The sequence below is a fragment of the Physcomitrium patens genome, chromosome 25, assembly GCF_059467195.1.
Source record: "Physcomitrium patens ecotype Gransden chromosome 25, ASM5946719v1, whole genome shotgun sequence".
NCBI classification, from domain to species: domain Eukaryota; kingdom Viridiplantae; phylum Streptophyta; class Bryopsida; order Funariales; family Funariaceae; genus Physcomitrium; species Physcomitrium patens.
In genome coordinates, this window is record NC_143434.1 from 11,984,147 (window position 1) to 11,998,841 (window position 14,695).

The window sequence follows — 14,695 nt, forward strand, 5'->3', positions numbered from 1 at the left end:
GAGAAGTAACAAAATATATATAAACAAGTATATATATTGAAAGAGAAACTGGAATGGCTATTGCCAAAAGACAAGAAAATTAGAGACCCTTCAAACAGACTAGAAGCAAGAAAGGAGTTGACAAGAGTGAAGAAGCCTTCACTCTCGTCTCTATATATACTATCTAACTAAGAGCTATGTGGCGACATTCTATAGGACCTCCAATATGTGTTGACTTTCTAGGGCACATGCCTTGACTTACAAGACAAGTTTTTCTACGTGTGGGCCACATAGTTAGCTTGATCTTTAAGCTAACAACATGTGTGGCACATGGCCAACTTGTTCACCACGTTTCTAATCCAAAAAGTCAATTAAAGACACCTATGAAGTCAAAGCAACGTCTAGGAAGTTTCTAGGAAGCTTTCATATTAAATATTATAGAATTAACTTATTTTTACCTACTTTTATTTACTTCTACCTATTTCTATATGTAATTATTAGCTTACATGATTATGGCCGTGATTGTTTAGCTTATGCATGAATTTTTAATGAGGATGGAAGGAGGGCAGTACAATTTTTGACTGTGCCTCCAAATCATGAGCAGAATCGAGACAAATTGTGAGAAAATCCATAATCAAGGGTTGTTGAAGAATTCAAGGATTTTTTGTTGGTACCACTATAAAGAGAGATTATAGAGGTACAAAAGAAGAAATATTCTTATAAGATGTAGATACCTTTAATGGAGGATTTATTGATACTTTTAAAAATGGAAGTATTATATATAAAAAGATTGATGACTTAAAAAGAAAATAAAGAAAGAAATTAAGTACTATTAAAAAAGAATTGTATAGATTAATAATATTAAAAGATAATGAAAAGATTACAGGTATTTATGAATAAAATGGATTAGAAGATCCTTTGGAATAGATTACATCTATTGGATTAGGTAACGACAATAGAGTTATATCAATTCTTTCAAGAGTAGTTTATGATATGATTGAATCTTTTCAAGCACGAGAGATTATAGTTGAGTCAAAATATAAGACAATAAATAAGAAGGTGAAAGTGGTTGTTCAAGCTTTGCTAAATGATTTTAAAGAACAAATAAGAGAAGCAGTAAAAGAAAGAGGCTTGAGGGATCCAAGGAATATTGGTCAGAAGTTTACTAAAGAGACTTTTGAAAAATTGTAGATTGGTTTTGATGATTCTTTATTGCTTGAAAAAATTATTTGCTTCAAAGAGAAGTTGGTAAAATATGGTAGATCATTTGTCTTTGAATCTTACAAAATTCGGTGTGTGGATCCAAATATTGTAACGCCTATGGTTGTTTTTATTGTATAACATGTACCTGTCACGGCCATAATCATGTAAGCTAATAATTACATATAGAAATAGGTAGAAGTAAATAAAAGTAGGTAAAAATAAGTTAATTCTATAATATTTAATATGAAAGCTTCCTAGAAACTTCCTAGACGTTGCTTTGACTTCATAGGTGTCTTTAATTGACTTTTTGGATTAGAAACGTGGTGAACAAGTTGGCCATGTGCCACACATGTTGTTAGCTTAAAGATCAAGCTAACTATGTGGCCCACACGTAGAAAAACTTGTCTTGTAAGTCAAGGCATGTGCCCTAGAAAGTCAACACATATTGGAGGTCCTATAGAATGTCGCCACATAGCTCTTAGTTAGATAGTATATATAGAGACGAGAGTGAAGGCTTCTTCACTCTTGTCAACTCCTTTCTTGCTTCTAGTCTGTTTGAAGGGTCTCTAATTTTCTTGTCTTTTGGCAATAGCCATTCCAGTTTCTCTTTCAATATATATACTTGTTTATATATATTTTGTTACTTCTCTTTGAGTGAATGCTCACTTGTTTGAATTGTTTTTTCATCGAGTTCTTGTCCTTGACAGATTGACAAGAGTGCACTTACAATATCAAAGCTTTGTTTTCCTTGAGTAAGAGTGGATTACCCCTTTCTCTTGACAAGACATAAGCATATTAGAAGTTTGCGGATTACCCACTTCTAAACTGATATTGTTCTTAGTATCTTCTTTGTTCTCAAGTCTTTTCTTTTTCTTTTGTCTTGAGCAATATCAAACAAATTTTTCTTCTTAGTATCATTATGGCAGAGCTTGTTGAAATGAAGAGTGCAATGGCACAAATGCAAGAACAATTGAGGGAGTTAATGCTTGCGATGCATCAACTCAATTCACCAACACAAGAAAGAACAAGAATAGCAGAAAATGGAGATATAGAGATGATCGGAGCTGCTTCAATATCTGCACCAAATCACATTTCTTCTCCAATTGTACAACACCCTGTAAGCACTAGAGAACCAAGAATTGTTTTACCCGAGAAATTTGATGGTACAAGATCAAAGTTTCGAGGGTTCATCAATCAAGTACAATTGGCAATTGAACTTCAACCGCAAAGCTATCCAACTCCAGGATCACAAGTCAGGTTTATTGGCACTCTACTTTCTAGTTCTGCATTATCGTGGTTTTCGTCTTTTCTTGAACAACGAAATCCAATATTGGACAATTTGGAAGCTTTTTTGGCGGAGTTTCGATCTATGTATGGTGAACACGATGCAACTTGTGTCGCAACAAACAAGATCTGAATTCTGCGACAAAGAAACCGCTCAGTAACAATGTATGCTTCACAATTTCGACAACTTACAATTGACATCAAGTGGGATGATGCTGCACTCATCAGTCAATTTCTTTATGGATTGCAATATGAAGTAAAGAAATTGATGCTCAACTTACCTGATCCTCAAACTTTGAGTCAAGCAATCGATTTTGCGGTAAAATGTGACAATCAACTTTTTGAATTTCGATTCGAGAGTCGTACACGGGAACCTCAACGTTATTACTCAATGGCAACATCAGCATCTTCGCCAAACGTACATTCGAAAGTAGAAGACATGCAAATTGATGTGGTACGTTTTAAACCTCTAACTGAGCAAGAAAAGATTCGTCGTCATCAAGAAGGATTATGTTTATACTGCGGAGAACCTAAGCACACTGCTCAACATTGTCCAAAGAAACAACGTAACTATAAAATGAGAGGTACGACGGTCAAAGAAGACAACATGTCGAAAAACAGATTCGTCCAGTTACAATAGGGACTGTGCAGCTGGAACCTTGTACAATTCCTAATGAAGGTCCTATCCTCTCCTCAGAACCCTCTTCTTGTTTTATAATAGAATTATATTTAGGACCTAAGAATTACAAAGCCTTTGCTTTATTAGATTCGGGAGCCTCAGCATGTTTTTTAGATGAACAATTTGTTAAAAGTCATAAAATACCTTTTGTACAGAAAACTAAATCCGTACATGTAGAAGTCATTGATGGCCGTCCTTTGTCTTCTGGAGATGTCACTCATGAAACTCGCCCTATAAAAGTAACAATAAATGGTCATGTTAGCTACATAGCTTTTAACATAATTAAATCCCCGTCCAATCCAGTTATTTTAGGTTTATCTTGGCTAAAAAAATATAACCCTCGAATAGATTGGAATTCTCGTAAACTTGACTTTTTCCAAAGCATTATTAATAGTTCTACCAAGCAAGTAAAAAGTTATAAATCTAGTATAGAAAAACCCGTACTTATAGATGCAAAAGCATTTATATACGCAGCAAAAGAAGGATCAACTTTTGCTATTTATGCTGCACCTATTTCTGAAAGCGTAAAGACTTCAAGTGGCATTCCAAGTCAATATCAAGATTATCAAGACGTTTTTGAGAAAAAAAAATGTAGATATTCTTCCTGAGCATCGCCCATATGATTGTTCAATCGACCTCAAGGAAGGAACTCAGCCACCATTTGGATCAATTTACAGTTTATCGCAAGATGAGTTGGCTGAACTCAAGACATATATTGATGAAAATTTAGCAAAGAATTTCATACGCCATTCAAAATCTCTAGCAGGAGCTCCAATTCTATTCGTAAAGAAAAAAGATGGATCTTCACGAATGTGTATTGACTATGGAGGACTCAACAAGATCACAATCAAGAATAAGTATCCATTACCTTTGATATCAGGACTCCTTGACTAGTTGAATCAAGCTAAGATTTATACAAAAATAGATCTAAGAAGAGCATATAATCTAGTGGGAATCAAGGAAGGAGATGAATGGAAGACTGCGTTTCGAACCAGGTACGGACATTTTGAATATAATGTCATGCCTTTTGGACTCACAAATGCACCAGCTGCTTTTCAACATCTCATGAATGATGTATTTCGTGAATTCTTAGACAATTTTGTCGTCTGCTACCTAGACGATATCTTGATCTATTCTAACAACGTTGAAGAGCATGAAATACATGTTCGTCAAGTATTACAAAAACTTAGAGATGCAGGATTGTACGCCAAGATGGAAAAGTGTGTATTTCACACTACTCAAGTTGACTTTTTAGGATACATCATTTCAAATGATGGTCTCATGATGGATTCTAAGAAAGTCAAGACAATCATGGATTGGAAGATTCCAAGGACAGTAAGAGATGTCCAATGTTTCTTGGGATTTGCCAATTACTATCCGATCATCATCAAAGACTTTTCACGAGTTACAGCTCCACTTACATGCTTGACTAATAAAGACAAATTCTAATGGAATCAAGAAGCGGAAGCAGCATTTGAAGCCTTGAAGACATCGTTTGTATCTACACCAGTCTTATATCATGTTGACTTTTTCAAGGCATTTTTTTATGGAAACAGACACATCGGATTTTGCCTTGGGTGGAGTTTTGTCACAAATGGGAACAGATGACAAACTTCATCCGATAGCTTTTCATTCAAGAAAATTTTCAACAGCCGAGATCAATTATGAGATCTACGATAAAGAACTGCTTGCAATCGTGGATTCCTTTCAAGAATGGCGTCATTATCTAGAAGGCGCTTCTAGTCCAGTCACTGTGTATACAGATCACAAGAACCTCGAGTATTTCATGTCAGCACGCGTGTTGAATCGTCGTCAAGCTCGTTGGAGTATGTCTTTGTCAAGATTCGAGTTCATTATCACTTATCAACCAGGAAAACAACAAGGTTTGTCTGATGCATTGTCTAGACGTTCTTATTTTGCACCAAAAGAAGGAGATGCAGCTTTTGAGCAACAAAGAACGGTCCTCTTGAAACCGGAGCAATTTCATCTCCGAGCAATGAAATCAACATTGACTGTTGATTCAACTTTTCTCAAGCAAATCCAGTCCAGTATGTCCTTAGACCCTCTTATTGATGATATTGAGAATAATTCTTCCAAGTCTCATGATTCTTCTAAGTTCGAGTTCAAGAATAATCTATTATATTTTGAAGGACGCCTATATGTTCCAGAAGGAGAAGCACGTTTACATGTTCTTCAAGCACGTCATGATTTTCTAGTAGTAGGACACTTTGGATATAATAAGACTTTGGAACTCATATCAAGAGATTTTTGGTGGCCACAAATGTGGAAGTCAGTCAAAGACTTTGTACAATCATGTAATATTTGTTCAAGATCAAAAACTCCTCGTCATTGACCTTACGGACTTCTTCAGCCATTACCTATACCAGAACAACCATGGTCTTCTGTTTCTATGGATTTCATCACAGATCTTCCAAGCTCAAGATCTTATGATTCTATATTTGTGATAGTAGATCGTTTCACCAAGATGGCACATTTTGTGCCATGTACAAAATCTATCACAGGTGAAGAAACAGCTAAGCTTTTCATTGATAATATCTATCGCTATCATGGATTACCTAAAGATATCATATCGGATAGGGGAACTCAATTTGTGTCGAGATTTTGGAGGACCCTTTTCAAGATTTTAAAAGTGGACATAAAGCTATCTTCGGCTTTCCATCCTCAAACTGATGCACAAACAGAGCGCGTAAACCAAGTCTTGGAGCAATATTTAAGGTGTACCATCAACTACCAACAAGATGATTGGACAACCCTTCTGCCATTGGCAGAGTTTGCTTATAATAATACGATACATTCCTCCACGCAACAAACACCTTTCTTTGCCAATTATGGCTATCATCCATGACTTGATGCTTTTGATTTTTCAAAAGTTGATAATCCTGCAGCAGAAGATATGGCAAATCGGTTGTCAGAGTTACATGCAATAATGAAGGCGCAATTGAAGGAAGCTCAAGAACGACAAAAGATAAACGTAGATGTATATCGTAAGGAGCAACCACAACTCAACGTGGGTGATAAGGTATGGCTACTTCGTCGTAATATCAAGGCCACTCGTCCTTGCGACAAGTTGGACTATCGAAGGCTGGGACCATTTTCTATTTCTGTACAAATCAATCTAGTTGCATATCGTTTACATCTACCGAAGACAATGAAAATCCATCCAGTATTCCACGTGTCTCTTCTTAAACCATACAAGACAGTGGACATACCAAGAAGACGACAAGTTCCACCTCCTCCTATAGAAGTGGATAATAATGAAGAGTTTGAAGTAGAAGAAGTCTTAGATTCAAGGCGGCGTCGAAATAAAATAGAATATCTTGTCCATTGGCGCGGATATGATATTAGTGAATGCACATGGGAGCCAATGAAGAATCTTGTAAATGCACCAAAGGCGGTGGAGGCTTTTCATCGACGACATCCATCAAAATCAAGATGAAAACCTTCTTTATAAAAGAAAGAACATCTAGGCAAGATAACATTCTACTTTCAATTCTTGTTCGTAGCTTCGTTGTAGTAGTGGCGCTCAGGAGATGGAGAACCAACAACCAATGGATTTAACTCAAGAGCCTTCATTTGCTGACCTGCCGGACGAGACATTACGATTGTCACAACCTTCAAGGCGACGCAATCGAGATGAAGATCTTCAAGAACGACATGTTCTTCCTCGAATAGATGGTGAGATACAATGCGTTTGATATCACGATTTGGGAAGGGACTCTCGATGTTTGGTGATTTTGCTAGAGGTAGGAACAACTCCTGATGGTGTTCCAAATATTCTATTCGAAGGAAGTTACAAAGGCCTCAACAATGATCAAATAACTGGGTGGTCTTCCCGCCCTGGTATGGGACACTACCGATGGTTGAGAGGCCCTATCAATCATCTTCGAAGAGAACAAAGATCAGAGTATGTGGCGAATACAATTCGTCGCATCATAGATTTTCTCAACATATGATGACCGCTCCTCGTGGAACTCGTCCCTAGAAGGGGGGATAATGTCACGGCCATAATCATGTAAGCTAATAATTACATATAGAAATAGGTAGAAGTAAATAAAAGTAGATAAAAATAAATTAATTCTATAATATTTAATATGGAAGCTTCCAAAAAACTTCCTAGACGCTGCTTTGACTTCATAGGTATCTTTAATTGACTTTTTGGATTAGAAACGTGGTCAACAAGTTGGCCATGTGCCACACATGTTGTTAGGTTAAAGATCAAGCTAACTATGTGGTCCGCACGTAGAAAAACTTGCCTTGTAAGTCAAGGCATGTGCCCTACAAAGTCAACACATATTGGAGGTCTTATAGAATGTCGCCACGTAGCTCTTAGTTAGATAGTATATATAGAGACAAGAGTGAAGGCTTCTTCACTCTTGTCAATTCGTTTCTTGCTTCTAGTCTATTTCAAGGGTCTCTAGTTTTCTTGTCTTTTGGCAATAGCCATTCCAGTTTCTCTTTCAATATATATACTTGTTTATATATATTTTGTTACCTCTCTTTGAGTGAATGCTCACTTGTTTGAATTGTTTTTTCATCGAGTTCTTGTCCTTGACACCAATTCACTACAATTTTTTTAAAAATGAGAATCATCATCATACCAAATAAATCTTTTGACATATCCTTGTTTAAAAGTAGCCTTTGACCTTGTTCTAGAAGACTTTTCTTCAAGCCTTGTAAGTTTTATTTGAAGATTTTGCATCCCTCGTACAATCTCCTGAAGTCTCATATGTTTTTTTTTTGATATAGTTAATGGAGGTTGGACAATAGGCACAGTCAATTGTGTAGTAGGCCTTGGGGTCTTTTGTACTTGTACCACTCTTTGAGTACCAAACCTATCATTTTTTCTTTTCTTTTTGGCAAGTAATCTAATAGCATCTTTAATAGCCATCGACTTTATTGTCTATCCTTCATCTTCTTCTTTGTCTTTAAAAAGAACCTCTAACTTCTCTTATAATTCTCCATCAATAACTTGAAGAAAAAATTCAACCTTGTTTGATTCGAATGTTAATTTTTCTATTTTTGATAATTAAAAAAATTACCTTTGAACTTTTCTTAACAGTTCTATACCTTGCAAATTTTTGTTAGGTCATTCATTCCATTTCAAGGATGATTTCTTGGTAATTTGATCAGTATCCTCTAAAAAATAATCATCCTTCAATGCATTTGAAAATACCTCCCATGAACTTCCAAATTGTCCTATAATAGACCTTATATGCTCTCTTATTTCTCGTACCATAGCAAGCTCAAATAATTGAATCATCTCTTTGTCAAAAATGCAATTCAATTCCATTTCTTAGACATAATATCTTAAATACTTAAAAATATTCCTCCCATCAAATTGATCAATCTTGTTAACCACTGCTTGTAATTCTTTGGTTGCCAAAGCCTCTTTGCGATCATTGCCTTGTTGCTGTTACATAAATAATGTAAATACTTGAAATATTTTTGTAGAATTTGAATCGAAGTACATACCTTGTTCACCAGTAGAAATCCCACTTGAAGCTGCGCTTGAAGATCCACTTGAAGCTCTATCTAAAGCTCCACCAAAAAGTCCAAATACAATCTTCTTGCCTTCTTATACCATCAATTCTAAATAACCACAAATATAATCCAATACCTTCCATCCCAAAATTTTACGTCAGATTCACCACTTATGTTGTATTACGTGTTGTCTTTTTTAGGAATACATTAGGCACCTAGCTATGGAAGGTGAGGTTGTGTTTTATAAGTATCTAAGAAACCCTAATAGTTTTCAATCATATGAGAAGAATATAATTCAAATTTTAATTCAAAAGTACTAAAAAATACTCTTTTTTGTAGCCTTAATCATACATAAATCCCAATTACTTTGTTATTTTCATATTTAAGTAATTTAGACTTTTTCTTATAAGCTCCAATCTTAATCAGTAAACTTTAACAAGCTATAACTTCTAACTTGACTGTCTACTTGATGTAAAATTTTGCATACAATTGTGAATGTAAGTCTTCTATATGCTTAAGAATTTTCAGCCCAATCCAACATACAAATTGTGAAAAAAATTCCAAAAACTGCACTTATGTTATTTGGCTGCTAACTTGAAAAGTGAAGCAAAAATCCCAACAGTGATTTTTCCTTCACCACCTATTAACTTTGACTCAAAATTAAGTCTTACAATACCATGCCAAATTTTACCTTGATCTGACTAGTAAATCTCTTGATATCATAGAAACCCTAGGTAATCCCAAACTGCTAACTTTTAAACCCTATTGTGCTAAAAACTAGATGTTTCTAAACTACATCGTTAGATAATTACAAAAAAATTTTATATACTTAGCACATCTAATAATCTAAGCAGTATAAAGTTTTGAATTATAGATGTTACACCAATTGCATGAACTAGCCAAAATTGCTAGCTCTAGTTATATTACATAAAGTCCAAATCACCAATACAATTCATGACTTTGAATAACCATTGCCAAGTCTTCAAAAATCCTACAAAAACAACTCTTATGTCTTTGAAAAGAACTTTAAGTGAACTTTCAAATCTATATCTGCGATCTTTGAATGAATTCCTATTTTGCCTTACGCGGTCATTTTAACGACTAGAGGTTTGATTTTGATCCTACTTCACAAACAGTCGACCTTCGATATTAATCTAATCTATCCTAAGGATTTTTTAGTCCAATCCTACCCTCAACTTGATCTTAATATCAACCATATCAACTATTTATCTCTTCTACCCTGATTTTTATCAATTTATGGCCTTTCTAATGTAGTAAAAGAGTTTTTATATCCTAGAAGGTAAAAATATTAACTAACTTTTATCTACTTGCTATTAAGATAAGAAAATAAGCTAAGAGGCTTTCATAAAAGTCTTATTAAAATATTTTGAATTCTTGTTGAACTAATATAATAGAATATTAATTAAAAAATCACTTTTACTCATATTTTTACCATATAATCATGTCACAACATAACTGTGGAACTTATCTTCAAAAGGAAGGATAATATCATGGATATTATTGATAGTTATAAACACCTAGATAAAGAGAAATATGTAGGAGTTAATAAAAGTAGATAAGTTTAATAATGTCTTATGAAGTAGTTTTTTAGAAGCTTCATAAATACAAATTTGACTTTTTATAGGTTTGTAGGTGATTGGTAGATTGAAAATTTGATGAACAAATTGGCCATCTATTGTACATGTTTGCAACTTGTGATATAAGTTAGTTATGTAACACACATATAAAAAACGTGTCTTGTAAGTTAAACACATGTCAAAGGTTCTTTAGAACGTTGTTGCATAGCTCCTTGTTAGATAGTATATATGGAGGCAAGAGTAAAGCCTTCTTCACTCTTCTCAACACTTGTCCCATTCTTAATCTCGTTTTAAGAGTCTTTAGTCTTCTTGTCTTGGATAATAGCCATTCCAATTTAATATTATATTATTTTTGAGTAATTATCCATTCCTTTCTTATGAGACAAGAATTTATTGGTCTTTTGGTTCTTTATAATTCATATTCTTAACAATACTTTTTGATTCATTTATTTATTTTATTTTTTTTGTTTTTTTTGTTTTTGTTTTTCTTTGTACCACATACTTCATGTAACTAAAGTTTTTTATAAATTAATATAATTAAAAATGATCATAATTATAAAATTGATAATATATTATTCTAATTAATATTTATAATTCAAAATAATAATTAAAAAATTCCTATATGTTTAATTTTTCAAAGTTTATTTTAATTTATTTCTATACTTATCATGATATAAATTGTATATTTTACTTGACTTTTCTTTTTAACCAACTCATCCATTCATATATATATATATATATATATTCATTTGATAATTTCATATATTTTTTTGAAGTTCGATTCAGCACAGTTCAGGAATTCAATAGCTTGCTTATAATATCTTGATAGTTAATTCAATTAGAACCATCAAAGCCCAAGTGAAGAAGCAATAAACCAAAAGAAAGAAAGAAATTGATAATACATATTTAAGTTTCGGGTGAAAATTCTCCTTGTTCACGAAGACATGGTTAAACTTTAAAATTATCCACTCTAATTATTCTTGTTGCAAAATTGAATGAAAAGGATGTTTAGTGTGGAAGTCGACAACAGAAACAGAAGCAATGCATGCTGAGGAGGAGGTGGAATCCGAGCAACGAGAATCATCCAGAATAGCCCGCTGGGAGCATCATCCATCCGTGAGCTTCGTAAAGTTCATTCATCTCCACATCGCCCAGTCCACAGAAGACTCATCTTCAACTGTGTCCTCTGCGCCACTGGACCTCCGCTCCACCGCACCACACTCCCTCGCAGCAGCAGAAGGAGCAGCCCCAACCACCATCACCACCCACAACTCCCGCTGCTGCTGCTCTGCGCAGCTGAATTGGCTCTTCGTCGCAATTCCATCGCAGCAGCAGCTCTTCTGTGCTTGCAACATCCCCAATGGTAGGACGTGCAATGGAGTTGGCAGCTGCGACCCGAAGTGCGTTCCTTGGGAATGGCGTGGAGAGCTGCCTCTCTCCCAAGGCTTGCCGTAGCAGCTTCAGGACCCCGACCACCACCACCACCCCTGGTCAGATTGTGATGACCTCCAACTTCGAGAAGACGAATCCGTATGCTGATGAGTTGAAGAAGACCGCCGCGTTTATCTCAGCGCCCGGGAAGGGGATCTTAGCTTCGGATGAGAGTAATGCCACCACTGGCAAACGGTAATTTTCTCGGAATGCGTGAATTTGGGTACGCGGTGAGAGAGAGAGGGGGGGGGGGGGGGGGTGTGACGGAGAGCGAGCGTGAGAGAGCAGTTCTTTTTGGATTTCGATTCTACTTGTTTTGAGATTTTCCGGAATTGTGTGAGATTTGGTGGATGGCGAATGGTGAACAAGCGTGAATTCTGCAGTTTGTGAGGGGAATTGATGAGTGTGATAATTTGACTGCAGATTGGCGACGGTGGGATTAGACAACACGGTGGAGAACAGGCAAGCATGGCGAGAGCTTCTGTATTCTGCCCCTGGCCTTGGCAATGTGATCTCTCCCCCCATTGATTTTCTCTCGAATTCATCGTCTAGCCGTTTTTTGCTGTAATGCTGGTCTCGCATCTCGTAAGGTTTCGAGTCAGGAGTCTCTATTGATACTGCAGTTTGAGTGTTCCATCAATGTTGGAATCACCCTTCTCAGTTGCTTCAACGCGAGCTGAAGAGATTCCAAATATGACGAACTTTCTCATACCGCTCGGCCCGTGGTGTGCAGTACATCAGCGGCACAATCATGTTCGATGAGACTCTGTTTCAATCCTCAAGGGCAGGAGTACCCTTCGTGGACATTTTGAAAGAGCAGGGTATCCTACCCGGAATCAAAGTAGACACCGGCCTGCAGCCGATTGATGGCACTGACGGTGAAACCGCCACACAGGGCTTGGATGGCCTCGCCGAGCGATGCCAAAGGTTGGCTGCCTTCTCCATTCATCATTTCTCAAACTATCTCCCCATCATCATGTCCGGAATTCAATTGGAGCAAGGTCTTAACGAGAAACATACTTGATCTTTGAAGGTACTACAAGCAGGGAGCTCGATTCGCCAAATGGCGCGCAGTGCTCAAGGTGGATAACGAAGTACTCCCCTCCTCCACCGCTATTCTCGAAAACGCCCATGGACTCGCTCGATATGCCCAGATTTGTCAGGCAAACGGTCTAGTTCCCATTGTGGAGCCTGAAGTGACTCTCGGCGAAGGCGACTACAGGTAAGAATGCACCACCTCCCTTTTGTTTTGTCTCGTTCAATGACAGTCATGACTTGCGATTGATACCAACTTGCATCACCGACGTCGCTAATACTACCGTGTGTGTGCAGCATTGAGCGAACAGCCTACATTTCCGAGAAGGTGAACTCTCACGTCTTCCGGCTGCTGAATGAGTACAAGTAAGGCCCTGTTGAGTCTCCGTGAGCCATGTAATGCACTTCGAATTGTATCGCCGTCCACTTTTCTCCAGGGTAGTCTGCTTTTTCTGACGATTATTTGTTTTTGCAGTGTCATTTTGGAGGGAATCTTGTTGAAACCAAACATGATCCTCCCAGGTTTGGATGTGCCCACACCTGCTCCTGAAGAAGTGGCTCGCTACACTGTGCGCACCATGTTCCGATCAGTGCCTGGCGCTGTGCCTGGTATGCTCGCACAGCTCATGTTGAGTTTTGCTAATTGTGTGAGGTTTTGCGGTTCCCTTGCCGGCAATGACTGACAAATAGCCACTGGATTAAAATGAAATTGGCAGGAATCCATTTTCTGTCCGGAGGTATGAGCGAAGAGGAGGCCACTTTGAATCTGCAGGCTCTTCAGGTACTTTCCGTTGAATCGCCACATTTATTTTACGTGAGCATCATCACTGGAGAATCTAGATTGAAGAGCACTCTTCAACCCGCTCGCAAGTAATTCGCCTCATATTGACGTTGTTTGTTTTCGTGCTCAGGCATACGGGCCGACTCCGTGGTCTCTCACATTCTCATACGGCAGAGCTTTGCAGTCAAGCACCCTCAAAATGTGGGCAGGACAGGTACGCATCGTTCGGAGTTTTCATCACTTCGGCCTGAGCTTGCATCGCGGTTTTTCTAAATTGCATTAAACCAACTAGCCTTAACACCAGTCGATTTATGCATACTCAATTCGGATTGGGTTGTTTTTACTTTTTTCTTTTTATGTTCAGGAGGAGAACTGGCAGGCAGCTCAAGAGCGGCTTGTTGCCCTCGCTAAAGCGAACTCCGATGCCCAGGTGGGTCTACAAAACGTCGCATGCGTGTTCATTGTTTGTGTATGAATCTCTGTTGTAGTTTCGGTTCAGAAGAGAAAAAATCCGGCCCGATTTCTAACCCTGTTCCTAACCCGATTTTGCAGCTGGGAAAATACAAAGGCCCTCACCCATCCCCAGGAGGCCAACGAATCCTGCAAGCTCTTAGATTAGGAGGAGCTGGCAAGTAGATTGTAAATGTATCCGCACATTCGTTTTTTCGATACTAATGCGCATAAACTCAACCGATGTGCCCGCCGTTATCCTTGTGTCGGCATGAACATGTCTGTCTCCACAAGCCTGGCGATACTCTACTTCGTGAGCTTTGTGTCTAAAACTGAATGTGAGAGTCGATTGCTCAAGTGCTGCTTAGGGATTCTGGAATTTGTGGTAGCACATGTGGATGGGTGAAATATTTGAGGATATCATGGATAAATATATGGATGATGTAGTGTAATGTACACACTTCTTGAAAAAAAATGTTTTCAATCAAGTTGTTCACGCAATGGAAGGAAGGTTTGTGAAGTACGTGAGGATTAAATACCGATTGGAACACGAGTAATAATTATTGAAACCCTCTTGTCTAATTAGAACAAATTGGATGTTTTGGAATTAGTTCCTGCTATTAGTTACGCAGTAAATAACATCAATGGAACTGTGGAGTGAATATGACTGAATGAAATGCACATGACAGTATATGCTACTTTTTATATTTATTCATGTCCTCTACACAGTTCAACGCAGTGGAATACGCAAGC

General features: G+C 37.3%; 1 protein-coding gene across 1 annotated transcript; it reads left to right on the forward strand.

The window, feature by feature from the left end:
• The first annotated feature begins 11,524 nt into the window (after positions 1–11,524).
• On the forward strand, positions 11,525–14,299 carry LOC112277134 (fructose-bisphosphate aldolase, cytoplasmic isozyme). The gene is made up of 10 exons (XM_024509150.3): positions 11,525–11,871; positions 12,100–12,184; positions 12,410–12,603; positions 12,710–12,898; positions 13,009–13,077; positions 13,187–13,320; positions 13,428–13,492; positions 13,623–13,706; positions 13,857–13,922; positions 14,045–14,299. The coding sequence occupies exons 1-10, from the start codon at positions 11,606–11,608 to the stop codon at positions 14,126–14,128; spliced, it is 1,236 nt and encodes a 411-aa protein (XP_024364918.1). The 5' UTR covers positions 11,525–11,605; the 3' UTR covers positions 14,129–14,299.
• Positions 14,300–14,695: the final 396 nt, after the last annotated feature.

Excerpts from the sequence above, each read along its gene's own strand:
- LOC112277134 (XM_024509150.3), top strand. The coding sequence starts at position 11,606 with ATGGTAGGACGTGCAATGGAGTTGGCAGCTGCGACCCGAAGTGCGTTC. Across the intron at positions 12,604-12,709 it reads CTCGCCGAGCGATGCCAAAG|GTACTACAAGCAGGGAGCTC; the intron begins GTTGGCTGCCTT and ends TGATCTTTGAAG. Across the intron at positions 13,493-13,622 it reads TGAATCTGCAGGCTCTTCAG|GCATACGGGCCGACTCCGTG; the intron begins GTACTTTCCGTT and ends TTTCGTGCTCAG.